We start from the raw sequence: 27,335 nt of genomic DNA, 5'->3' as shown, positions 1-27,335 counted from the left end.
GGCGGCCATAAATATTGTGGGCAAATCTTCTAGTGCCATGGTTTATCATAGTTATCACACATTTTTGCTTTACTGGAAATGTGATTCAGTGCACATACGCTTTTATATGTACCTATACCCTCATCGAGTTGCTACCTGGCCTGTAAAAAGTTGGCTATTGCCAATGAAATTAATAGGGAAGTAGGTTACAATTATTTTTTTTCCAAAAAATGGTGCAACCATAAAGCCCACCTTGTTAAAAATAACACTTTATTATTGAGACACTGGCATGAACACACCTGGTGAACCAGCAAGTCTTCAACATTCTTCATCATGTGTTACTAACCCCATTCATAATACATTAAAATAGGGCAAATGCAAATAAAATAGCCTATAACCTAAATAGAAACTTCCCTTTGAGATCAATGGGCAAATGAAGACTACTCAATGGCACTCTCATGGGAGAGATGTGGGCACTGGGGTCAGCCAGCATGGTCATTTAGAATTCAACACACAATTAATAACTGATTTATATTAAAGGGGTTGTTCACCCTAAAGTTAACTTTTAGTATGCAATAGAATGGCCAATTCTAAGCAACTTTTCAACTGGTCTTCATTATTTATATTTTACAGTCTTTTAATTATTTGCCGTCTTCCTTTGACGCTTTCCAACTTCAAAATGGGGGTCACTGACCCCATCTAAAAAAACAAATGCACTGTAAGGCAACACATTCATTTGTATTACTCATCTTTCTATTCAGGCCCTCTCCTGTTCATATGCCAGTCTCTTATTAAAATCAATGCAGGGTTGCTATGGTAGTTTAGACCCTAGCAACCAGAGTACTGAAATTGTGATCTGGAGAGCTGCTGAATATAAAGCTAAATAACTAAAAAAAAACACAAATAATAAAAAATGAAAACCAATTTCAAATTGTCTTAGAATATCACTCTCTACATCATACTAACAGTTAACTCAAAGGTGAACAACCTGCAAATATTTTTCTTTTTTCTCTTTTTTTTTCACAGTATAATTGCAAAATGGTTCATGCAGCCAGTCAGTGCTCAAGCCATGCTTGATTTAGCTACAAATCTCCCAATGGGCCATAACCCTTAAAGGGGAAGTTAAACTTTTGGTTGAACCACGCTTTTTGTTATAGAATGGTCTGTTTGTAGCAATTTTCATTTCTTATAGGTTTTTTTGTAATTCCATTCTGCTGATTTCCAGCTTTCAAACGTGGGGTACAAATCCCACAAATGCTCTTCTTCATTACTGGTTGCATCAGTCGCTGCCTTATAATGAGGGGGCGTGCCATTTAGAGCCGCGAAGACATTGGCGCAGAAGGAATGGGCGTGTCACTCCGCAATAGTTGACGTTGCTCAGTACAGCGGGCAGGCAAGGCTTCTGAAAATGACAGAGAGGCGGAGCTTGATGGAGGTGTGACCTGGGCGGTCTGGGATCTGTATAGTGGGGCGACAACAGCTGTCTACTACGGGCTGCAAACCCCTTGCTACTTGTGTCACTATCCCCTTCTCTGCCGCTTGGAATATAAGTGTTTGTATGTGTCACTCGCAGCAATGCTGTGGACCGCCAACCAGTTCATAAGGAAGTTCTCCAGCACCGCAGTGAGTAGCCTGTCATTGTGACAGATGGGATCCTAGACATCAGGCACTACTTCTGCTTGTCACAGGGTGAGGGGTGCTCTCCAGCCTACAACTCCCAGCAGCACTAGCGGCTCTGTGCTAAAGCTGAGAAATGTAGCGGAACACATCCCTTCCATAAGGAACCCGTAGCGGCACTGCAGATAGAATGCATGCTGCGGTGTGTATGACTACATGTGTGTAAATGTGTGTATGACTACATGTGTGTATATGTGTGTATGACTACATGTGTGTATATGTTTGTGTATGACTACATGTGTGTATATGTGTGTAGGACTACATGTGTGTATATGTGTGTGTATGACTATATGTGTGTAGGACTACATGTGTGTATATGTGTGTAGGACTACATGTGTGTATATGTGTGTATGACTACATGTGTGTGTATGTGTGTAGGACTACATGTGTGTATATGTGTGTGTATGACTACATGTGTGTATGTGTGTAGGACTACATGTGTGTATATGTGTGTGTATGACTACATGTGTGTATATGTGTGTATGACTATATGTGTGTGTATGTGTGTAGGACTACATGTGTGTATATGTGTGTGTATGACTACATGTGTGTTTATGTGTGTAGAACTACATGTGTGTATATGTGTGTAGGACTACATGTGTGTATATGTGTGTAGGACTACATGTGTGTATATGTGTGTGTAGGACTACATGTGTGTATATGTGTGTAGGACTACATGTGTGTATGTGTGTGTATGACTACATGACTTGCTTGAGACCTGATTGATGGCTAGTGAGTAATCAGGTGTCAGCGCTGGAAGTGCCAAGGCCAAGTGTAAATAGTAGCAGTGTGGGTACCATTGCCTGGATCAAGTGCTGACTGTATAACAGGAGAGTTCGGTGCAGTGCGGGTACCATTGCCTGGATCAAGTGCTGACTGTATAACAGGAGAGTTCGGTGGAGATGAAGCTCAGGTGTGCCCATTATGAGCAGGGGAGAGAGCAGTGATTTGAGCTGAGGGTGACTTGTGTGGGAACCTCCGGGGGAATGTGCAGCGCAGGAAGCCACGTTGGGAGAGTGGGGAAGCCAGAGCCTTGGAATTGCATCAGCAGCAGCGCCTAACATGGCAATATGCACAGGACACGTTGCACGGGTCTCATCTCAGAGCTGCTTTGTTACTGCACTCACACATACTCTCACACACTCACTCATACACTCACACAGTCTCACACACTCACATCACACAGACACACACACACACTCACACACACAGAGCACCCTCAGGCTCCCCAGCCTGTGCACCCAGTTCCCATATGCTCCTTATTTCCCCTAGAAATATGCACATCTGGCCTCTACTCATACAAAGTACTGCCTGATTCTCCATTTGCCAAGATGTGCTTTAGAGCAGTCAGGTTCAACCTGCTGCCCTTCAGCTCTTGTTGGGAGAGTTCTAGTTTGACAGCAACTGGAGGTCAGCACGTTGGTATATATGTGTCTTGCTGTAAATAGGGAGTAAAGTGTGACAGCTGGGAGGTGGCAATGTATACGCCAAATCTTAAGCAAATATAAATGTAAGTGGGCTGTATGGTAAACTACATCTGCACCTGCCCATGAAGAGAAAAATTTTCAAGAGCCATACACCTGTTCTTCCTTTGCTGCAACTGAATATGTTACTTATTTTAATGTGTTTTTCAGTTTCTCTGACACACAAAGAATATCAGTGTATACAGTTTCTGTTGCCCAGTCTAGAATTGTTTTATCCCCGATTGTTATATGCCAACCAGCAGGCCCGGACTGGCAATCTGTGGGTTCTGGCAAATGCCAGAGGGGCTGCTATAAGATGCCATAGAAAGTCAGTATTTAGTGGGCTGGTGGGGGCTGATTGTGCCTCTGTATACCTGAAATGCCAGGCGCTATTTTAATTCTCAGTCCAGGCCTGCCAACCAGGCTCAAGCATGTTGTGTGATCTTTAGCTTACTTATGTAACTGGCTCTATTAGTTTGTTACAGTATATCTTGTGTTTACTGGAAGGTGTAGGAAACTAGAGTATGTGCATACTCAGGGTATGACATCACTGTTGTTAAACCAATAGGGCGAGACTTACATTAACCCCTTGTCAGCTAGTTAGTATGTATCAGCTCACTTACTGGGAAATAATAATATCCTAATTATTATTAAACTGCTTGCAGACTGTTTATGTTACAAATTAAGATCTTTCCAAGGGTCAGGTGGAGTTGTTTTGCCTCTTTTCTCCAACCAAACTACTGATAAGACCAACTGCAACATCCCCATATACCTGTCAGGCCTTTGGCACGCTGAGCATTTTGACCTGTACCCTCATCTGGATACAATTTGCAGTGTTATTTAATAAAAAAGCATGGGCTGTTTTACTTTAATCATATGCAACTGTATCAGAATATATGTGTGTCTATACCTGTTCAAGATATATGGTTTAATATTTGCAGTATTACATAATCACAAACCAAAATGGAATGCTGCATTTTTTTTTTTAAATTACAGATTTACTATCAAAATAAGCTAAGATTGGCCCTCATCGGTCAGAGCCTCTTTGGCCAAGAAGTATATAACAATCTACGTAAGGAGGGACACAAAATTGTTGGTGTATTTACAGTACCAGACAAAGATGGGAAAGCTGACCCTTTGGGTGAGTGCTGCATAAACATGTGTCTATTTCTCCAACTTGTCACATGCTGTGTTATTGTTTTAGACCTATTAGACATGAGCTGATTACCAGCACTGCTAATACATAGGATTATATGCTTGTTTCTCTAGCCATTTATTTATACTTTTTTCTTTTACACATATCACTTGCTTGGTAGCAAAGGCAGGGTTTATCAAGGCCAATAAACTACAGCAGCCAATCAGCAGTTACATTTTGTTAAATTAGGGCAGAATGAATAATAAAAACACGCTTTCTTGGTTGTTGTTAGTTACTAGATAGGAAAAAACATTTGCATAATCCCCAAACCTTGTTCTTAATATTTTGGCAACATTGAATCATGTAACAACTAGTGAAACAACACTAGAGTCTAGAATGAGACCAGTGACAGGAGGAGCACATAAAGTGTCATAAGGTAAAGCTTAAATTCTCAGCTATTCCTATGAGCAGATATTCTAGTAAATCTACAATAAATAAATAGGGACTGGTTTCAGGATATGACTTCTTTATTTACTTGGCTCTCTTCTTGGATGAGACACTTGGGTGATAATATCATTAAAAACCTGTAAAATGTAAGATGGTTATGTTGTAGTTCCCACTGCCTGCCATGGTGCTGGGAGTGGTAGTACTCACTGCTTCATACTGTATATAACGAAAGTCACATTGGAGTTCTATGACTGCCATCAAAACACTCAACCTGTGGCTTTGTGATATTACACAGCATGGAATTCCTTAGTTACTTCAAGAATCCTAGTATGCTACAATGACAGAGATATCGTATGTCATTAGAATATAAATGATCCAGTCCAGGGGGCAGATACCCTAATGGGCAAAGTGGCTAACACTAGTGTCAATTCACTAGCGTTACCACCTGCAGGGACTTTGCTGATTTCCTAACAGGCGCAGGCGTCACTTCGCCAGCGAAGGAGATAGACGCTGGCTAATTTTCGCTCTGGCGAATGGACGTAACTCCACAAATTCACAAAGATGCGGATTTTACTGAACGTTACCTCAATCGCCAGACTTGCCTTCACCAGCTCAGACCAGGCAAAGTGCAATGGAGTGCATAGGACTTCCTCAATTTTTAGAGCAAAAATTTTGTAAGTCCAAAAAACAATGGCATCTTTTCCTTTTTTCAGAGTAATAGCCTGCAAAGGTATGTAAAAAATTTTACCCTCTCCATTTTCTAACATATGGAATATAAACTATACAGTGGGCTCATGTATAGGGCATTATAACAACTCTATTTCATTTATTAAGGTTCCCTGGACTTGTGTAATGTATTTGCTGCAACATATACGTCCATATAACTTCATCATTTCCCACCGTATGCAAATTACGAAACGCTAGCACATCTTCACTTTGATTGCCCAAGTAACACTAGTGAAAATTCGTCAGCGTTCGGCACCCTGGACGCAGCTTCACACTTTAGTGAATTAGCGTTGTCCTAGTGAATTTACACCTGGTGAAGTGTTGCGATGGCTGCAAAGCCATCGCTGGCGATTTTTCGCCGGTTAGGGAATTTGCCCCCGGGATTTTTAAAAATCAAATTTGTCTTAATTGTCAGTGCTAACATGAAAAATGCTCAGCATGAATAATTTCCTTCCAAATGACATGAGATTTGTTGACGAAGGAGCACATTTCAGCCCTGTATGGTTCACATTTGAATCTGGTGGGTATCTGTACAAATAGCACACACATGTGCTTGTCTTTTTTAGATTTAATGGCGTGAATGCAAGTACATAGGCTTTTGATTCGTATCGGGAAATCTGGGAGTAATATAATTTAATAAACCTTTTCAGTAAAGCTGATGTATAAGCAATGCGAATGGTGCAGTTCCTCCCCCTATACATTAAACCATACTGCAAAAAACAGGATATAAATGTGCTGCATTACCAAGGTCATTGTGCAGTAACATGGCCAGCTATTGTTCACATACCAGATCACAGAAGCAGAAAATGAAGCTTCTTTTCATTGCTTGGGAGATCTATCTTGTGTATGTGTGTCCTCTGATGTGAAATGATTATCCTCATTGCGGTGCAAAGCATTTAATATCCCATGTGTACAACTGTTCCACAGTCCACTGACTTTAATGTGAATTCAGTCTGTTTAGAGGTTAGTAAACATTAAGGGCTATTCCACACGGGGAGATAGCGACGCGTTTGCGGTCGCGGCGACAAAGCGCCGCGCCAGTCGCCGCGACCGGCGCAGGCGACAGTTTTGTATGGGCGCCTATGTAAAAACGCCTGTGCTAACCACACGAGGCGATGCGCTTTTCAACAGTCGCCTGAAAATGCCTCGCCAGGCTTTTTCAGGCGACTGTTGAAAAGCGCATCGCCTCGTGTGGTTAGCACAGGCGTTTTTACATAGGCGCCCATACAAAACTGTCGCCTGCGCCGGTCGCGGCGACTGTCGCGGCGCTTAGTCGCCGCGACCGCAAACGCGTCGCTATCTCCCCGTGTGGACTAGCCCTAAAGGACCCGCTGTGTAAACACAATAGGCTAACTAAAATCGGCTATTTAATTAGTTGCTGCAGATTTTTTTTCTGTACCTAGTTGCCTTAAAGGTTTTCACAAATATGGTGCTTTAGCTTCAGTAGTTGCATCAGATGGATCATAGTAAAGTAATGATATTATCCTGATTTGAAATATTTTTAAATGTTTTTTTTGTAAGCAGATATATTTTAAACAAATATACAGTATCCAAATTGATATGTGATCTTTAGTCTTTCTTAAACAGATGACTTGGCTTAATACCTGGAAAAAAAGGTGTTTTAAAGGAACAGTAAAACATAAAAATAAATTTACTTAATATGAAAAGTCATGATTGTAGCAATACAACATTGCAAAATAAATTATTCTGTGCCAATTGCTAGCTACAGTATTTGGAGGAAACTTATTGCTGTTTAAAACCCATTCAGCCACAAGTGGATTTTAATGAAGGCTTGCGACGGCTGAACCTCCCCAGACCAGTATCAGTGAATTTCCCTACAACAAACATTGTGGAGGTGTAGGTATTATACATGATGTTGGCACTGTATTTATCCTGCCATGTACTGTGGGGTTCTGGGGACATTTTGTATTGAATTGTCACTGTATTTATCTTGAAATATGATAATTTAACTTGACACTATTTATTTTTTGTTCTGGGGTATTGTGAATGTAAATGGTACTACAATTATCCTGCAAGATGTTCTGGGGGGTATTTTACATCAAATTGTCACTGCATTGATCATGTCATCTGTCCTGGGAAATAATACAATAAACTGGCCCTGGGATTGACATTGTATGACAAAATTTTTGTAGAAAATGCCTCCCAATCAAAAAAAAAAATCATCCTATGCAGTCAACATTTGTTTAAAAAAAAAAAATTCCCTCCTTTAACCTATAGAAGCAGTACAGCACATAAACTACTCAGAATTTAGATGTATTCTTTCCAACTTAGTCCACTATCCATATATTTGGCACTCTGCTTGCTTACTGCAGACCTGTAAATATTCTGTTTGATTTATATCTTAAATCTGTTTTTCAGCTGTGGCTGCTGAGAAAGATGGCACCCCAGTGTTCAAGTTTCCCAGGTGGCGAGTGAAGGGCAAGTCTATCCCAGAGGTTGTAGAAGCCTACAAGTCGGTGGGAGCTGAACTGAACGTTCTTCCTTTCTGCACACAGTTTATTCCTATGGATGTTATTGATAGTCCTAAGAATGGCTCTATTATCTACCATCCTTCCATCCTTCCCCGACACAGAGGAGCTTCTGCAATTAATTGGTGAGTTTTACCTTGTGAAACCATAGTAGCCTGCTCTTGAATTGAAAAGGTTTTCTGCATACTTAGGATGTTCACTTTAACTTTCTTTAGTTATTGCCATGTCCAAAGCCATAGCTTTTTTTACACTTAACAGGGCAACATCTGAAATTGAACTAAGGTCACATTCTGCATTCTGTTCTTGGCACACAATTAAATCCAATAAGCAGTCACCTTATAATGAGCTGCTCCTTATCTCACAGCCTTACAGGCTGCAGCTGGAGAAAGAGAGTTTTTTTTTATACAGGAGGCTTTTTAGTGGACTTCTGATTTGTTTTGATTGTGCTCATACAAACTTGTATCTGTCAGAAAGCAATCAGACTGCATGAATAATATTTGCATAAATGAAAAGTGAGTGCTGAGGAACCCTTCATTTTTTTCTTAACTTAGGACATTAATTCATGGAGATAAGAAAGCAGGATTCTCAGTTTTCTGGGCAGATGATGGCCTAGATACAGGACCGATCCTGCTGCAAAGAGTGTGTGACGTGGAACCCAATGACACAGTCGATACCCTTTACAACCGTTTTCTTTTTCCTGAAGGAATCAAAGCTATGGTGAGTCTTATTAATAATAATAATAATAATATTAAATGTGAAACTTATTTTCTTTCACAAAGTCAGCACTATCTATATATGAATAAGCCATGTATGCATGTTAACACTTATGTTAATGTTGTTTTTCACAGCTTTTAATGTTTTTGGTGGAGGATATTAAGATTAGGGATGTAGCGAACTGCCGATTTGGTGTTCGCGAACGCCGTTCGCGAACACCGGCAAAAAATGCGAACGTTCGCGAACACAGCGCCGTTTCTGTATCCATTGCCGCCTGAGGCGGCTCCAGTAATGCCGCCCCCCCAGCCCGATTCACGCTAGTGCGGAGAGCGCAATTGCGCTCTCTCGCCCTAGTAAAGCCGAATTTCCGGTTCAAAAACCGGAAATTCGGCTCTTAAAGGCACCAGGAGCGGCTTTTTGCCGCCCCTGGAAACCTAGCTGGCGATGCCGCCTGAGGCGAGCGCCTCAGCTCGCCTCATTGGCGGATCGCCCCTGCGCGAACAGTTTGCGAACTTCGAACACCCGCTAAAATCGTTCGATTCGAACGATCGAAGGATTCGATCAAATGCTTTTCATTCGATCGAATGCTTACAATCGTTCGAACGAATGGAAATCGTTAGATTTTTAGCGGTCGAAGGAATTCGAATGGTCGAATGGTCGAACGATTTGTATTCGAATCGAACGCGCACACAAAATGCGAACGTCGCGCGACGTTCGCGAACATTCGGCGGACGCGAACGATCGTAGTTCGCGCGAACAAGTTCGCTACATCCCTAATTAAGATGATGATCTCAACTCTTTTAAGTAGCATCTATAATATTTAGACTTGTAGATGCTACACATCTTTTTGACATAATGTCAGTCAGCGCTGTTTTTTTCATGCAATGGAATGATAAGCCTACAGTCTTGATCACATACAGTCTTGGTCTAGTTTGTAAAAATAATATTATTAAAAAACATTTTTAGGAAACCCTTGAACAGATTCAGAGTGATGCACATCTCTTGAAGAGTCACATATGACCTCCAGTTGGAAACAGTACCAAGCCATGTTCTGTTGGCATGGCACCTAGCCTTCTTGTCCCTCCAGTGCCCTCCTTCTTGCTCCATGATAGGCGGTTGCTCTCAGACATATCTCCTTCCTGCTGGTCGATCATTCGTTTACATTCCCTCCGCTGGTCAGTAACTACCTGTCCCTGTTCTCGGTTGCACCCTTCACTTTGTTGCACCCTGGGTAGCATTCAGTGGTGTAACTAGATATTACTGAGCCCCACAGCAAATTATTTTTCAGGCCCCCAAAATGTCTAGAGGTTGACCCCTTTTTAACAATATTTATTGAAATTAATGAGGGCCCCTTTACCTGCTCAGCCCCCCTGCAGCCACAGGGTCTGCTTCCTCTATAGTTACGCCCCTGGTAGCATTATCTGTAATCATATTTTTCTGTAAAAGCAGTAGTGGATTAAGACCTGTGAACCTACATTTTTCTGTGTAGTATTTGTTTTGTTAAAAATTCAGATGTCGACTGCAGGCATCTGTACTTGTAATTGTAGTACTTGTAATTGTAGAATATATAATATATTTCTTTTATTCTTATGAAGGCATATGATCTTAATATAATGATTGCACTTTTTGTATCTTTAACCTTAAAGGGGACCCATCACCTAAATTATTCATAATCCTATTTTATCACATCAGTCACGCAAAATAAACTTTAATTACACTATATAAATTATGTGAATCTTGTTTCCTTCAGTCTGGGAATTCATAATTATAGCAAGCAGGAAGGAGCCATTTTGTGGACTATGTTATTAAGGCAAGTCTTGCATCAGCTTAGAATCTTGTTTGTGCACCAGAATGGGGGACATGATGTCCATCCCCATGCACTGGCTACACAATTAAACGGTGAAGAGAATGGGGGAATGTGGGGAGAGCAGAAATTTCTAGGAAGTGCTGAGTGGAAAGTGAAACTACTTGTCTGCCCAGGGCACAGAGGAGGGTCCAGACAATATTTGATTGACAGCTGAGATGTTTAAATGAGCTTACAACAGCTATGAATGCTTTAATAAAAAAATAGAAATTGGATTTCATGTTTAATTTGAAAAGGACTTTTATTATACAGCTTTTTGTGTCTGGGTGACAGGTCCACAGGGGCCTGGCCATATATTGGACTGCATAATGAGGGTTTGAACCCAAAGAGTCTGAAAACTTCTGAGCTAGTGAAAGGAATCATCTCACTTTTTTCTGTTACTAGGTGGAAGCTGTACAGTTGATTGCTGATGGCAAAGCACCTCACATAGGACAGCCAGAAGATGGAGCTACATATGAAGGAATCCAAAAGAAAGAGAATGCAAAGGTAATTTAAATGTTTACAGAATGTCAACTGCTCTCTAAAACAGGCACATATGCACTACAAGATGGCAGAAGTATTTAAAGGAGTACATGTATATATGTGCAAAAGGTTATGGAACAGATACTTCCCAAGGTTCAGCACCATTTTGTATGGAGAATATTCTTGGCAATTTCACATTATTGTAAAGCTGACAAATAGATTATGCGTTCATTATGCAATGACACATGGAACTGCCATACCATTCCCATATCAATAAAACTTTCCCTTCAGCCTTAAAGGGACAGTATAACCCTTTGTTCAACATGAGTTCAATGAAAAGGGCTTCTGCTGAGCATACTTTTGCCTACTGTTTTAATCAATAATCTAATTATCTACTTTGCCAGGGCCAAATATGCAGTAGTTTCAGTTTCCCTGTTTCCCCTGTCTCTGCCTAGATTTGCTGGGACAGTTCTGCACAGGCAATCCATAACTGGATCAGAGGACACGACAAAGTGCCAGGAGCCTGGACACTGATTAATGAGCAGGTAAATGCAATGGAATAACAAATGTCAGATACATTTTAAAATAATTTGTTTGCCAAGGTTTATTACAACATCCAACAAATAAATAGTAATCATTTTCCAATCTGTCATAACAGATTGTGACACTTTATGGATCCTCCTTGCTGGATGGCCCAGTTCCCCCAGGTCAGCCAGTATCTATTGAAGGTGCTTCAAAGCCTGGCCTTGTCACCAAAAATGGACTTGTTCTGTTTGGTAATGATGGCAAAATGGTGAGTTAATTTAATGTGTAATATATATTCAGAACACTAATAATTTTGGATAAATAAAGCATATTCTAAAATCAGGTATAGATATCTGAAATATGATATATATATGAGGTACGATATCTTCACAGATGTTTTATATGCAGTAGCAAAGCTTCCCTATCCACCTTATGACGGCCCTAGTATGGGGCAAATATATTACATAGGAACATAATAATTAAGTTGAAAAAAGACACAAGCCCAATAAGTTCAATCTTTCATATTATTATTTTTTCTGTATATTTCACTATACAGTAGATAACAGTATTTGAAAGAAGATTCTTAACCTTTCTCCCAGGAACCTAGGTAACGTCTAAGAAATCTCTAAGGTGAAGAAATGTTTGTATTTCCTTTCAGTTAACAATCAGAAATCTCCAGTCTGAGGATGGTAAAATGATACCAGCATCAAAGTACTTTTCAAAAGACGATTCAACAACGCTGGAGCTTACAGAACAGGAAAAAGCAGTGGAATCAGAGATTAGGGTGGGTGCATGAATATGAACAGATGTGGTTGAATGTTAAGAATCGAATATACAATAAGATTGCGTGCACATAAATGAAACAAACTCATAATATAGCACCCTACTGGCTAGCTCTATTTTCTATTTAGCACTCATCTATTCTGATTCTCCTCCAACAGTCTGATAGTTAAAAGTATTTCTGTTATATCTTTAATTCAATTAAACTTTCTAATATATGAAATGTAATATATAATCTACTACACAATTTACTATAAGTGTGTGTGATTTACTTTTCACAGAATATTTGGAAAGGGATACTAGGAAACGTTCCGGTCATTGAGAATACCACAGATTTTTTCAAATCAGGAGCTGCATCAATGGATGTGGTCAGGTGAGTGGACTACTCAATTAGAGGTAGAGAAATTAAAATAGAGAGAAGATAATATAAATATATATTAAAAATTTGAAAGTGTTTGCTGTCTTTGGCGTGACTTGATACTGGATCTGTTCCCAGGCCCGGATTTGGGGAAAGGCCACCTAGGGCGGCAGGACTTTAGCGGGGTGGCATGCTTCCCAACCACACCCACATTGGTTCAAAAACACAGGGGATGCGCTGGATATACAATATTTTTTTTAAAGTTCCTGAGTGCCAATCCCCATTGCTCCAGTCCAGACAATGAAAATTTGCACGAATAAAGGGGAGGGGCGACGAATGGCAGTGGGCCTAGGGGCGCCCACTATGTAAATCCGGCCCTGTCTGTTCTTTAATGTTGCTGCTGTTTGGAAGACTGGGCATGTCTTGGTAATAAAACTCAAAATGCAGTATAGTGGTTAGAGTGTTATATATTACCTTTTGCTTTTGAATAGCATAAAACTTAAAACAGACCAGATACATTTCTGAAGCAGAGGGGTAGTAAAGCCTTTATTAAACTGATGTAGACCATTGCTCTTCATTTTTTATTTTTGGTGCTTTTTAAAATATTTACCTCTTTTTTCAGCATCTCTCCAGTTTGGAATTTATGCAGCTTTCTAGTTGCTAGAATTAAGGTTACCATAAAGCTGACCATAGACGCAAAGATCCGATCATATGAACCCTCGATTCGTATGATTTTGGGAGCATGTTTGGAGAGTCCCAACATTTTTTGTCCCATGGAGACATTGGTCGATTTGCCAGGTTAAAAGATTTCTGTCGGCTGCCGATAATATTTCTGCATGCATTGCCGATCGGACAATTTTCAGTGGGAGACTGTCACTAGCTGTTGTCGGACATAACTTTCGTACGATTGCTGTCAGGGGCAGAACATCGGCTGATCTGTTCTTTACTACTTTATTTGATCTGAAAGGTTAGTGGCAGGTCTGGAGATGGGGAAATCCGATCATTCAAGGATTCAAACGATCAGATCTTTGCGTCTATGGCCAGCTTAAAAAGACAGTGGTTTGAATTAGAAACTGGAAGATGAATAGGAGAGGGCTTGAATAGAAAGATAAGTGATTGTAGCCTCAGAGATCATTAATTTTTTGGAAGCGGGAAAGAGACATAGAAGAATGAAAAAAAATGAAAAACTATAACATTAAAAAGGTAGACCAATTGAAAAGTTACCTTTAAGTGAACTATCACTTTGTATGTAGTATGCATGTATCTGTAACTTTTTGTATAAAGCGCTAGATGGATGTGCAACACTATACCATTTTTACATATTAGAAAAGTTCACACAGGAAGGACAAGCATAACAATATTAAGTAACACGCATAGTAATATATATAGTATAACTATACTCTGAAATGACTAATACTGTTCAGTCTTATTTTCTAATAATTGTTCAATTTCAAAGGTTGGTTGAGGAGCTCAAACAAAAATGTGAAGGACTAGAGCTGCAGAATGAAGATGTCTACATGGCCACCACATTTGAGGAATTCATTCAGATGGTTGTGAGAAAATTAAGAGGAGAAGACAAAGAAGAACTAGTGATAGATTATGTAAGTCGGAACATTCAACCCACCCAGATTTTCTAGGATTCACTGCGTGAGGGTGGAGTTGGAGGCATGACAAGAGTTTAAATGGCCATGACCATATTATAATGGGCATGGGCGAAAACCTCCTGGAAATCTGAGAGGTTGACATCTTTAGTAAATTTAATATTTCAAAACTCACAGGCCCATGTGAGATACAAATTTCATTGCAGTATTTTTTCTTAGATAAAAGAGAGATGTCTAGCCTGCACTGAACAAAAGGTTGGTTGGGTGCTAGACTTGTATTGTCCTTAGCACCCTCTTCTCTACATGGAATCGGTAGTGGTGCTTTGTGTGGCCTTTAAGTGCATTCTTCAGGGCCAATACAGTATACGGGTTTTAAGGATATCTCAGCTGCCATAATCATTGATTGATTTATGATTTGATTGATTTTATGATTTGATATTTTTGAGACTACATAGGATATGTTCTTATGGAAAAGACTCTGTATCCCCGTCTCTGCTAATTATTGTATTTCACTGAATGAGCAATGTATTTTTATTACCAGGCATCACTAAATTTCAACAACATGACAGTGAAGATGCCTTACCAGTGTTTTATCAATGGGCAGTTTGTTGATGCAGATAATGGGAAAACATATGACACTATCAACCCCACTGATGGATCTGTGAGTACTGTTTTATCAGACACATAATACCAATATTTTATGTTTCAGTGAATTTTTTTGGTATTGGCCTTCCCTCCTAGCAAAACCTTAAAAACTGTGGGCCATGGCATTTATGCATTGTTTCTGCAAAAACCAGGAGATAGAATGAATAAAATTACTGCAAAGGCTCTATTGACTTCTGTTATATATTATTGTTTTTGTTATTGTTGGGCCCTTTACATTTGGTTTATTAAATATGTGGCATGCAATGCAGAAACAATCCTTTCTGTACAGCACATTGTAGTTTAGATATTATGGAATGATTGGAATGTTGGAATTTATTTGTGCAGTACATTTTTACAGTTACATGTGAAATATTGAAATTGCCATATTTCAGCTGGCAGAAATGCTCTAAACTACAGTTACTGAGCTTAGCTTTCTATGCCTTTACAGTTTGCCTAAAAGTGATCCTTGTGTTTGTTTGCAGGTAATATGCAAAGTTGCGTATTGTTCAGTAGCGGATGTTGATAAAGCTGTTGTGGCAGCAAAAGATGCTTTTGAGAATGGTGAATGGGGGAAAATGAATGCAAGGGACAGAGGGAGAATTTTATATAGGTAATTTTATATGGTACATGAGCTAACTTCTAAACAACCTGTGCAACATGCAAATACCAACAAAAGTTTTTGTATGTTATTAGGTATGTGTATGCTGGCAAAACTATGCCTTCTGGATATTGTATACAATTGGTCAATGTATAACCATATTCAATCTGTGCCCATCCTCCCTAAAAGCATTGTTATGGCAAATGCCATAGTGAGTGAAAGATTCAACTGATATAGAATAGTTTGTGAGAATTTAGGCTTTAAATTCACACGGACACACACAATGAGAAGCCACTCACAAAGGCCTGACATAACTATCTGGTCTCCAGGTCCTCCCCCATACTGCTGCTTATTTTGCTTTATGGAAAAGAAATTGTCTCTGTTCTGGATTTTAGGACAATGGCACAAGTAGCCATTTGTAGACTGCAGGAAATTGCCAGTCCCTCAGGAGACACTAAAAAGTACCTTGCCATCTACATCCATTAGATAAAATTCATAAGGGCAATGACACACAAGGAGATTTTCATCTGTGGCCAATCTGCGCTACCCTCTCTGCCATCCAAACACATTAGTATTGCTGCATGTTTATTATCCTCAAGTAGTGCAGATTTCCCACAGGCATTAAATGTCCTTGTGTGTCCCATTGCCCTAAATTGCAACCAGTTTTATATTTATTTTTGGCATCAGGCCTTTTTAGAAGGAAAGTACACTATATTTATCATAGTAGATTTTACACCGTTCATTTATTATGACAGGTACAATTTGACATATTTATTAAGCTTCATAAAGATTTGTAATGAACATTTTCCCATTTTTTTCTGTGTAAATTCTTCTTCCACAACTTTATAAATAGGCACAATATGGGGTAATGTATTTAGGTAGAATTTTGAAATTCGGCCACCGTGTGACATATCTTTTCAAATTCTCTACTTTATTAGCAAAGGTATTCATTTTATAACAAAGGGTTTTGTTCCCTTCCAAGACTTGCAGACCTCATGGAAGAACATCAGGAGGAGTTAGCGACAATTGAGGCCATTGATTCAGGAGCTGTATATACGCTGGCGCTGAAGACTCATGTTGGAATGTCAGTGCAGACCTTCCGATACTTTGCTGGGTGGTGCGACAAAATTCAGGCATGTTATTATGTTATGTTACTGTTGTACACTCTTCCTGGCCATATTGATACATTGCTTAATACATACAGTATATTCATAACAGTAGATTTGTCATTAGATAAACAGTCTTAACTAAGCTGCAAGCTTGCCAACTGTAAATTATACCATGACCTATAACATGGAACAGAAATAATCACAATGAAGAAATTGGTAGGATTACATTTTTAAAAAACCCTTTTAGTATGTCCACTTCACACATGAAGTATTCCCACTTATTTTACCATACAGTAAGAGTCAACACAATTAGCATAAGAACTAGTGCAGTTTGCAGCATGGATTTGATTGCTAATTATCCATGGAGAGTGTGATTTGTTTTTTCAAATCAATATTTCTATATTTTATTTTTAACTTTTCCAAAAGAAATAATAAAGGGTACAGAAAGAAAAAGAAGGAGGTTAAGGTGAAAAGTTGTGTGAATCACAGACACACAAAGAAAAGAATATTATAAATAGCAGTGGTACATATTTATATTTTACTTATTTCAGAAAACATATTACATTTGTTCATTCAAGAGATAGATATTGTATATGGATATTTGTTCAAATTTCAATTGCAAATGTTTTTATATTAAGGTATTTTATTTAGAGCTATTAGTATATTCAGACCATAGTCTCCTATAGTATTCCTATAGTATCTGGTTAGTATTTTAAACCTCTTTATTTCACCAATAATAACATTCATAGGGAACAACCAGCATTTTTTGGACAAGTTTTTTTTAATGTAAATTCAAGGAGAAAATTATGTAGAATCAGGGAAAAATACCCATTGAAATGTATTATAAATTGGTGGGACCACAAAAAAAACGATGTAAAATGCAGGAAACTTAAAAATCAGGATATGTAGAATTGAGGTTCCACTGTATTTTTTAATTCAATCTTTTGCATTTCACGTTTGAAAACCTTTCTGTTTGCTTTAGGGATCCACAATTCCAATAAACCAGGCTCGTCCCAACCGTAATCTGACTTTTACTAAAAAGGAACCTCTTGGGTAAGTATGACTTTACTCGCTTTAATGCTTTTTGCCAACTCCACCTGCTGTAATAACCCAGTGACATATAGTTGCCATATACCATTGTATCCCTAGTGTGTGTGCCATCGTTATTCCGTGGAACTATCCCCTGATGATGCTCGCTTGGAAGAGTGCTGCATGTTTGGCTGCAGGAAATACCTTGGTTTTAAAACCTGCCCAGGTAAATATTTTGCTTTACACTTTTACCTGTCAATGGAAGCAAAAAGCATTATTAAATATTGTCTTATAGTACTAACTGATAATGTATTAAAAGCAGGGCAGCTTTAAGGTACCAGTACTAGATATCAGTTATTGGACATTTATGATAGATTACCCTCATGCTGGTAAACTTGAATATAAAAAGGCAGGCAAATGCTTTATATTCAAATGCCAAAATGTGCTTACTGAACTAGATATGAGGTCAAGGTGTGAACTATCAGCCATGGGATAAACAGTAATCACTTAAAGAAACCACATGTAATTAGAGATTCCGTAGAGAAATATGCTCAAAGTAAAAAAAATATAATTGAAAAATGTAGCGCTCTTATGATTGATTGAAGTGAGGGGTCTGATTCAGTCAAAACTTACACTAAGGGGGTTATTAATCAAATGTCGAATTTTAAAGCTTTGTGAGCTTTTTTTAGACCTCAAATGAACTCGAATGGTTTCTAATTTAAGAAAATACTTGAATGTAAAAAGCAGTGTAGCTGGGGTAAAAAACTTGAATACTTGAAATTGATTGAGTTTTCAGTGAAAAAAAACTTGAAACGCTCAAATTGATTGAGTTTTCGAGTGAAACCCACCGAAAAAAACTCGAAAATCTTGAAGACAATTAACGTCTTCAAATGGTTCATGGGACCTCTGCCATTGACTTCTACATGACCTCGACAGGTTTTAAATGGTGTATTTTCGGATTTGAGCTATTTCCAGCTTCGGGGGTTAAAATAAATCTTGAAAAATTCACGTTGTTTTTTAAACCAAAAAATCTTTTTTTTTTTGACTAAAAAAATACCCTTAAATTTGTTTTTGTGGAAAACACACCTCGACCTTTGATAAATAAATCCCTAAATCAGAGATCTGATGATTGAAAGAACATTTATCTGCAGTGTGACAGGGAATAACTGTTGTATTGCTATGCAGTTAACTATTCAGCAGTTGATGATGTTGACACGATACACAGACCCAAATGCACAATACATTTTTTGTCTTAAGAGAATTGTAAATATAAATCTAGAATTGGATAGCATCCCAAACCCCCTTAGCACCCCTTCATCTTAGTGTATAACTGGTTATGGGTTATCTTGACATATTCTCAAATATCATTTTACTTTCCATGCTACAGATCTGCAGAGCATTGTCCCATAAAGTTCTCAAATTTGTTTTTCATTTCGCACAAACACAAATCATTTGCTAAATTTATGTTTTTTAACCTCTTTTTCATGGAACAATTGAGGAAACTCGATTCCATTTAGTTATTCTATGCTTTATTGCACTTCCTTGTGAAGGTTAAGGGGCACATTTAAGGGGCACATTTAAGGGGCACATTTACTATGGGTCGAATTAACCCTCGATATTCGACCATCAAAGTAAAATCCTTCGACTTCGAATATCGAAGTCAAAGGATTTACTGCATTTCGTTCGATCAAACGAAGTCGAAGTCATAGTCGAAGGTCGAAGGAGCCAATTCGATGGTTGAAGTAGCCAAAAAAAACGTAGAAATTCAAAGTATTTTTCATTCTAATCCTTCACTTGAGCTAAGTAAATGTGCCCCGTGGTGTGCAATACAATAACCCAGTTTGGCATTCATTTTTCTTTGTAGTTTAGAGCCTCCTGAGTGTTTAACATAATATTTCAGACAGTAACACGCTCACTGACTTTAATGCATTTGGACAAAAAGTTGCGTGTGTAAAATTTGTCACACGCGTCAAATTTGTCGCGCATCAGAATTATTTTGATGACCATTGCCTTCGATGTGTTTCGCTATTTTTTTGCCATTTTGTGAGTTTGGTGAATTTTTCAGCAAAGCGAAACGGGAAAGATCACTACTCTTAATATGCACTGCAAGTAAATCTTAATAATATACACAGCATTCTATAACTTTCTATTAACACAACTACAGTTCTTAATTGAATGTGGGTCCCACCCCCAGGTCACTCCACTGACAGCACTTAAGTTTGCAGAGCTGGCCGTGAAGGCTGGATTGCCGAAAGGCGTTATCAATATCCTGCCTGGATCAGGTAATGTAAATTCATATTAAATGCTATCCCTTTCTGACATTTCTGTTTGGGGTGTACCAGTGTTGGACTGGGGTGCCAGGAGCCCACCATAAAACCTTAGTTTGCAGGCCCACTGTCCAATTGAGATTGAGAATGAAATTGAATTGAATGTTAGTTATGGTAGCTCACACTAAGGTGTTAGCCCATTACTATTTCTGTCTTTTTGTAGGGATAATGACTGCCCTAGGCACAGGCCCACAGGTGCCTAAATGGTACGTATGGCCGTGATAAAATAGCTATGTGAAAAAGAAAAGGGGCTCAAATTTGATTCTCTCCTCTTAAGTTAACCCCAAAATAAAAATTTGCCTAATAAAAGAAAGCATAATTCTAAGCAACTTTCCTTAAAAATGTTCAATGCTAAAGTTATTTGTAAAAACAATTGCTAAACAATTGCTATTGAAAGCAGGATTCAACCCCCCATATAACAAAAAATCACTACTCCCTACCCTACATAGTAGAGTCATGCATGGAACCAGTTTCTAAGACCGGGACCTAACCCAAACCCGCAGCTCACAACCTAAACCGCGACCCGCGTATTTAATCACTTTGAACCGCTACCCGACCCAGACCCACAACTGCCTTATCTGCAACCCGACCCGCTGACCACCATCAAACCGGAAGTGATGTTCCTGCAAACTGGAAGTGACGTCATCAAATGCGCCCAAAAGACGAGATGGAGAGGGACAGAAGCACGCCGTGTGATGTAAGAGAGCTGTGCCGAAAGTCAGATGGGAGTAGGAGATGAGTGGAGGGGAAGCTGCAGGGAGAGATCTGCAGCAGGAAGAGACCTGCAACATGACCCGCGTCCCGCGACCCCGCAGACTCGCATCTATACCTGCCTGAAAAGCCTACACTCATTCCGCAGGGTACCCGCTTTTTTTAGGTGTAACTCGCGGGTACCCGACCCACTGCAGGACTCTACTACATACTCCCCCCCTCCCTTCTCACGCCCGCACAGGTTATAACTCCATTAATTGCCCCATATCCTGTAATTACCCCTTGTTGCAGAGTAATGCAGCGGAGCTCACGGGCCCCATCTTCTTCTCTTCACTAATCTTCAGGACTTCTTCCCGGATCTTTGGCTGTTTCAGTCACTTACGGTGCATGCGCAGTTGTCTGGAACCGGAAGATTGCTTCAACTGCGCTGTGCCGATAAGTCGATTACTTTCCGAAGATTAACAAACAGAAAAAGATGGCGCCCATGAGCTCCTCTGCACTTTGGGTGTGTAGGGTAGGGGGTAGTGGGTTTTATTATATGGGGGGTTTAGTTCTCCTTTAAGGTGTATCGTATTCAAATCAACTGGAGGTGTCAAGGAACTATAGTGGGCACTTTTGCATCAGCTGAAACATGATGGCTGAAATATGGCACTTAAGTCTTTAACTACTAAGGTATTCTGACAGCATTCTTTAGATTCCTTAAGTTTATTAATTGTGTCACATAGCAAAACATGCTTTGGAAAATATTAATGTTCTGCATTAAACTATGTCTCTGTATATGTAGGGACAGCATTGTATTGCTCATTGGAACTTACTGTGCATCATGGTTCCTTTAGGAGGTCTAGTTGGACAGCGCTTGTCTGAACATCCGGATATTCGCAAGCTTGGATTTACAGGCTCAACACCTATTGGCAAACAGATCATGAAAAGGTAAACTCTTCTGTTTGCTCACATGCACAAAAACACAGCCAGTGCTTCTAGTGGAAAATTGCCATATTATTAGACAAAAAGCATTTCATATTTAATTATCACAATCATTAAATGTCATGTTGTTTTGGAAGGTTTAATGAACTCACTGGTTCATATTTTCATTTCTGTATTTGCTTATTTATTTCCCAGCTGTGCTGTCAGCAATCTGAAAAAGGTTTCCTTGGAGCTCGGTGGTAAATCTCCGCTTATCATTTTCAATGACTGTGATCTGGACAAAGCTGTGAGAATGGTACGGTCATTCTGCTGTAAATTGAATGAGCCACTAGCACCCGACATTAGTTCTGCACTGTTAGTGGCCACTATACGCTGCTCTCTGACAGACACATAGAAAATACAGTACCAGGAGTCCTGCAATCATATTATGGTTGGTATATAGCCTACCGCACCACTATGAATCACCACAAAGAATAAATGCAGTAGGTATATGCCCACCAAAACTGCTGTCCAAAACTGCAGCTACAATTATTGAAATGCAGGTAATTCATTGTTGTTGACTCTGATTCTTCCTCCAGGGAATGGGAGCCGTGTATTTTAACAAAGGCGAGAATTGTATTGCAGCGGGTAGGCTCTTTGTGGAAGAATCCATACATGATGAGTTTGTGACGAGAGTGGTAAGTTTTGTACTTATTTTTTTTATGTTGAGATAATTCAGATAGCAAGGTTTGTGGGTTAAAGGAATGTTCACCTTTAATTTAACTTTTGGTATGTTATAAAGTGACTTAACAACTTGTTACGGACACCCAAAAGTAGACAAATTTTTAAAATTATTTCCATTTTCTCTGTAATAATAAAATAGTACCTTGTAATAGAGCCAAACTTAGATATAATGAATCCTTATAGAAACCAAAACCAGCCTATTGGGTTTATTTAAAGAAGAAGGAAAGTCTTCTTCCACTTGGGGGTGCCTTCTAGTCAGCGCCGATTCTAAGGAAAGCGCAGACTGAGGCGGCTCCCGCAATGCCGCCTCCCCCTCGCCGGCTTACCTGTTGGGAGGCAGGAACACTAATGCGGAGAACGCAATTGCGCTCTCTCGCATTAGTAAAGCCCAATTTCTGGAAATTCGGTTCTTAAAGGCATTGCCGCCCCTGGAAACCTCTCCGGCGTGCCACCTGAGGCGAGTTTCTCAACTCACCTCATTGGTGGCGTGCCCCTGCTTCTAGTAGACTTAAGGTATCCTAATTACAGAAAAATCCATTAGCCAGAAAAGTCCTGACCTTTCTGAATAACAGGTCCCATACCTATATTATGTAGAGTAGTAGTTTATGCTGTGCTGTTTCAATATCTGGTATCATAATATAGTTTTATAATTATGATTATTAATCCATTGTTATCCTGAATCATTCAGGCATAGTACGGTATATGCATAAAATATTACAGTATGCAGATGATTTTAAGGGGAATGTCACTGACACATAAATCTTCTGATGATACATTTTTAGGTGGAAGAAATTAAAAAAATGAGGATTGGAGACCCTCTTGATAGATCTACAGATCATGGTCCACAGAACCACCAAGCACACCTGGAGAAGCTGTTAGAATACTGTGAAACTGGTGTGAAAGAAGGAGCCACTCTTGTATATGGGGGCAGAAAAGTACAAAGGCCAGGTAAGGCGGATTGTTAGATATTATCTGGAGGTAAATACCAATATAAAGGAAACAAGGGACAAAAATATTGAGAGCATGTGCCTCAGGTCATGCCTAGACATGTATACTGTATGTATGCTCAACATGTCTACTTGCCTAATATTTTGACCATTGGGGCTAAATGGCACTATAATAGAAATGTAATTGTTGTTGGCAGCTACAAAGATAAAGAGCATTCTCATATGTCCCAAGTAACAAAGTAACAGTGACTAAAAGATCATTTGTTATTAAATAGTTTTGTCTCTCACCAACTAAACCTCTGATTGTCATTAACTACAGACTATATAAATTCCTTTATTTTAGGCTACTTCATGGAACCAACTGTGTTCACAAATGTTGAAGACCACATGTATCTTGCTGAGGAAGAATCATTTGGACCCATTATGGTCATTTCTAAGTTCAAAGATGGGTACGTGTTGTGTATTTTGTCATTTTTTCCCTCAGGTGCCAACAGACAACTCTGCTTTGTTTATTTTCTACCAAGTGAGGGAACTGTTTACTGTAAAGTAGTGTATACAGTATATTAGTACAGTTATGGGACCTATTATCCAAAATGCTCGGGACCTGAGGTTTTCCGAATAATGGGTCTTTCTGTAATTTGGATCTTCATACGTAAGTCTACTTGAAAATCATTTAAACATTAAATAAACCCAATAGGCTGTTTCTGCTTTCAATAAGGATTAATATATCTTAGTTGGAATCAAGTACAAGCTACTGTTTTATTATTACAGAGAAAAAGGAAATCATTTTTAAAAATTTTAATTAATTGATTATAATGGAGTCTATGCGAGACGGCCTTTCCGTAATTCGGAGCTTTCTGCATAACGGGTTTCTGGATAACGGGTCCCATACCTGTATAGCTGTATATATATTTATATATTTAGTTTTAGTTGTCAAATGAGTATTGGTAGCTGAAACTATTTAAAAGGTTAGTGTATGTATTTATGTATAACTTTATTTGTCATAAGCTGGTAAGGAGCTGCAGCACTGTACAGTGCATAAAAGTACAATATATAAAAGTACACACAGAGAGGACAAGTCAGACAATAAATATACACAGTACACAGAGCTCATATAAGGAGACAGAGCTTAAGTACTGTCTGGTAAGAGACACAGTAGGAAGGAGGTCCCTGCCCATAGAGCTTACAGTCTAAGTGGGTAGGTGGCTAACATACAGGCACAAATTGAAGGGGGAAAAGTGCACAAGGTAAAGTCATTGTCCAACGGGCACCAGGACACATGTACTGTATACACATGGTTTAGAGGGGTTTGTGTATTACTGGTTAAACAGTCCTTACTGTGTAGTTTTATTCTAGTATCTTTTTGTTTTGATTATCTAGAGACATTGATGGAGTTCTGCGACGTGCTAATAATACGGAATATGGATTAGCCTCAGGCGTGTTCACAAAAGACATAAGCAAGGCAATGTATGTCAGTGAAAAATTGGATGCTGGCACAGTTTTTATTAACACATACAACAAGACAGATGTTGCCGCACCATTTGGAGGCTTCAAGCAATCTGGATTTGGCAAGGACTTGGGTAAGGGATTCATATCTGCTTAGGCCAGCGTATTGTACCTTAATATCCATGTTAAGCTTGCCTTACACTCTCTGATAAAAATGGCTGACTTGGCCCCCCAGACAGCTTTACTTGAGCACTGTTTACAACTGTGAAGCAGACTCTAGGTACAGCCATTACTTGAAACTGTAGAATTGTAATGCCAAATTAAAAAAACATATTCTATAAAAAGAAGCAAACCTTAGGATTAGTTTGGGGTAGGATTGTGATTGCTTTGTTGGATGGCACCGTTGCGTTGGAAATGCAGTCAAACTCTATTGGAGTGATTCACAAGTGACTTGTGAGCAACAGACGCTCAATAATCCCTTGGATGTTGCTCCCAGTGGCCTCAAAGAAGGCACCTATTTTTGAATTCCAGGCTTGGAGGCATGTTTGGTTGCATATAAACAAGGTGTACTGCCAAACAGAGCCTCTTGTAGGCTGCCAGTCCACATAGAGCTACCAAATAGTCAATCACATCCCTTATTTGTATTGCTCTCTTTTTCCATTTGAATGTGACTCCCGGGTTAAAAAGGTTGGGGACCCCTGCTCTCATGTATAACTGTAGTTGTATTGAAAGTGCTTAATAAACTGAATGTTTAGGGTATGTTTTTGCTTTACACTAGGTTGCAAAATCCATTTCTTTATTCTATTTCTATGCAGTCACTTGTTAACACACAGATACCTTTCTTGCCTTAGGTGAAGAAGCTCTACATGAATACCTCAGAACAAAAGCTGTTACCGTGGAATATTAAGCTTTTTCAAACCTTTGGCTTCTGTAAGACAATACCTCGGCGGGACTGTTCTTTTTAGTCACTACATTTTTACATGGTTTTCAGTCACTTTATTTCTACAGCATTATTAGGGAAATATGGCCATGTACCGCCATGTTATCCTTAAGGCAATTTTTATGTTTTCTACACAAATTTTTTGTAAAATCATCTCATTCAGATACATTCTTCATTGGGATCTTGGGATGTAATAAAACCAAAAGGAGGGCAGAATCCAGTATTACTTTTTTGCTGACCAAGAGGTTCTGGATACCTCTTGCGGTAAAAATATAGGTGGAAATAAAGTGCACTTAGTTTGTCCATTGCAAAGTGTGATGATTTGGATATACAGCACCAGCTGTATGGCTTGGAGAGATCAAAGACTGTGATTAATACTTGAACAATGGTGCAGAAGCACAGAACAAACTTGAACTGAATAAAGAAATAACCTATACAAGCATCCCATGTACTAAATCCTCTGTACTGTTACACTGCGCTGGAATAGGACTGCAAACAAATCAAGTCACAGATACATATTTTATTGCTATTTTCCTATGACATCACGCATTCAAAATACATATGTCTGAATTGACTCCAGCTGCTGGGAGCTGTACATTTATCAGGTTTGGAAACTGGAAATTAAAATTGTCAAACTGCGCTTGCTATGTCCTGCTGGAAATCTCAGTAAAGCAGTTTTGTTTTAAAAAAAAAACAAAAAACGGGCTGTGTTTTTACTTGTAATGCCAGAACCAAACATGTCAACTAACTTCATATTATCAGGGAGTTGAGCCATTCCTGGAATTTAAAGGCCTTATTCCATGATCTTACAGGTTGATATACAGTGGGATAAGACTTTAGATGCAGAGACCTGATCCTTATCTCAATGAAAAAAGCTTAGTGAAAACTATGGTGTGCCATCCCTTTGGATTTATAAATTAAAGTAATCCAAGTTATAATGGCACGAGCAGAAATTCACATAGAATGTAGCCCGGGCCAGTTTCATTGAAGTGGAGCACCACTTTGGGGTCCAGTGTGAGCGATTATTTTCACTCCTGAATAGGACTTTCCTTTAAAATTTTGAAATTTGTCTTTGGTTCTGCCCTTGAATCACTACAAAACCAACTGGCTCAGTGGCAAAGTCATGTATTGCTTAAGTCTTGCTTATATGATGCTCACAGAGGAACGGGGAATAAGAAGGGCAGTCATCAGTCGAGTAAATAACTCCCCCGCAGGACCGTACTGTGGGGGGGCCCCGGGTCCTGAGTCCGCTGCTAGGGTTCAAACAAAGCTTTTGCACCTTCCCGTTTCGGCCAGAATAAATCAAAGATGGTCGTGCGTTCGACAGGTGGAACACACCCATCTTTAATTTTTTTCATTGAAGTTTCAGCAAGGTGGAAGAGAGGGAGACAAGCAAGCACAGTTAGAAGTGTGGTATTCAGCTTGGTGAGTTAATGCTTTCAATCTATCAATGCAGTGCCCAGAGGCCATTTCTGCAGTAATTTTACTGGCAAGTCTGTAGTTATGGAGTGATCATTGGACAGATTTACAGTGGTCTTACTGGCAAGTCTGTGATTTTTCTTGTAAGTGTTGCAAGGTATACATGTGCTTCATTAGTCCTCCGATGGAGAGGGGCACCCCCCAAACTGTAGTTACGCCACTGGCAGTCATACAAATGGAAGCAGACTTGCCCTCTCTACATTTTATAGAGACAATTGTGGGAAGGTTGGGGTGCAA

The 27,335-nt window shown here is 39.3% G+C and overlaps 1 protein-coding gene across 1 annotated transcript; it reads left to right on the top strand.

Moving 5' to 3' along the window:
- Positions 1-1,360: 1,360 nt before the first annotated feature.
- Positions 1,361-26,313, top strand: aldh1l2.L (aldehyde dehydrogenase 1 family member L2 L homeolog). The gene is made up of 23 exons (XM_018252346.2): positions 1,361-1,602; positions 4,116-4,260; positions 7,807-8,041; positions 8,468-8,633; positions 10,879-10,980; positions 11,412-11,501; positions 11,615-11,749; positions 12,140-12,265; positions 12,543-12,634; positions 14,076-14,220; positions 14,762-14,881; positions 15,348-15,475; positions 16,446-16,596; positions 17,555-17,625; positions 17,722-17,827; positions 19,796-19,883; positions 21,476-21,569; positions 21,759-21,858; positions 22,142-22,240; positions 23,069-23,234; positions 23,577-23,682; positions 24,614-24,813; positions 25,531-26,313. The coding sequence occupies exons 1-23, from the start codon at positions 1,555-1,557 to the stop codon at positions 25,584-25,586; spliced, it is 2,769 nt and encodes a 922-aa protein (XP_018107835.1). The 5' UTR covers positions 1,361-1,554; the 3' UTR covers positions 25,587-26,313.
- The last annotated feature ends 1,022 nt before the right edge of the window (positions 26,314-27,335 follow it).

This window comes from Xenopus laevis, chromosome 3L, assembly GCF_017654675.1.
Source record: "Xenopus laevis strain J_2021 chromosome 3L, Xenopus_laevis_v10.1, whole genome shotgun sequence".
In the NCBI taxonomy this organism is placed as follows: Eukaryota; Metazoa; Chordata; class Amphibia; order Anura; family Pipidae; genus Xenopus; species Xenopus laevis.
Note: the sequence above shows the minus strand (reverse complement) of the source record. Positions and strands in the feature narration are given on the sequence as shown.

Bases quoted from the DNA above. Each gene is read 5' to 3' on its own strand.
- aldh1l2.L (XM_018252346.2), top strand. From the start codon at position 1,555: ATGCTGTGGACCGCCAACCAGTTCATAAGGAAGTTCTCCAGCACCGCA. The intron at 11,502-11,614 runs GTAAATGCAATG...CTGTCATAACAG, and splicing joins GGACACTGATTAATGAGCAG to ATTGTGACACTTTATGGATC. The intron at 22,241-23,068 runs GTAAGTTTTGTA...ATACATTTTTAG, and splicing joins ATGAGTTTGTGACGAGAGTG to GTGGAAGAAATTAAAAAAAT.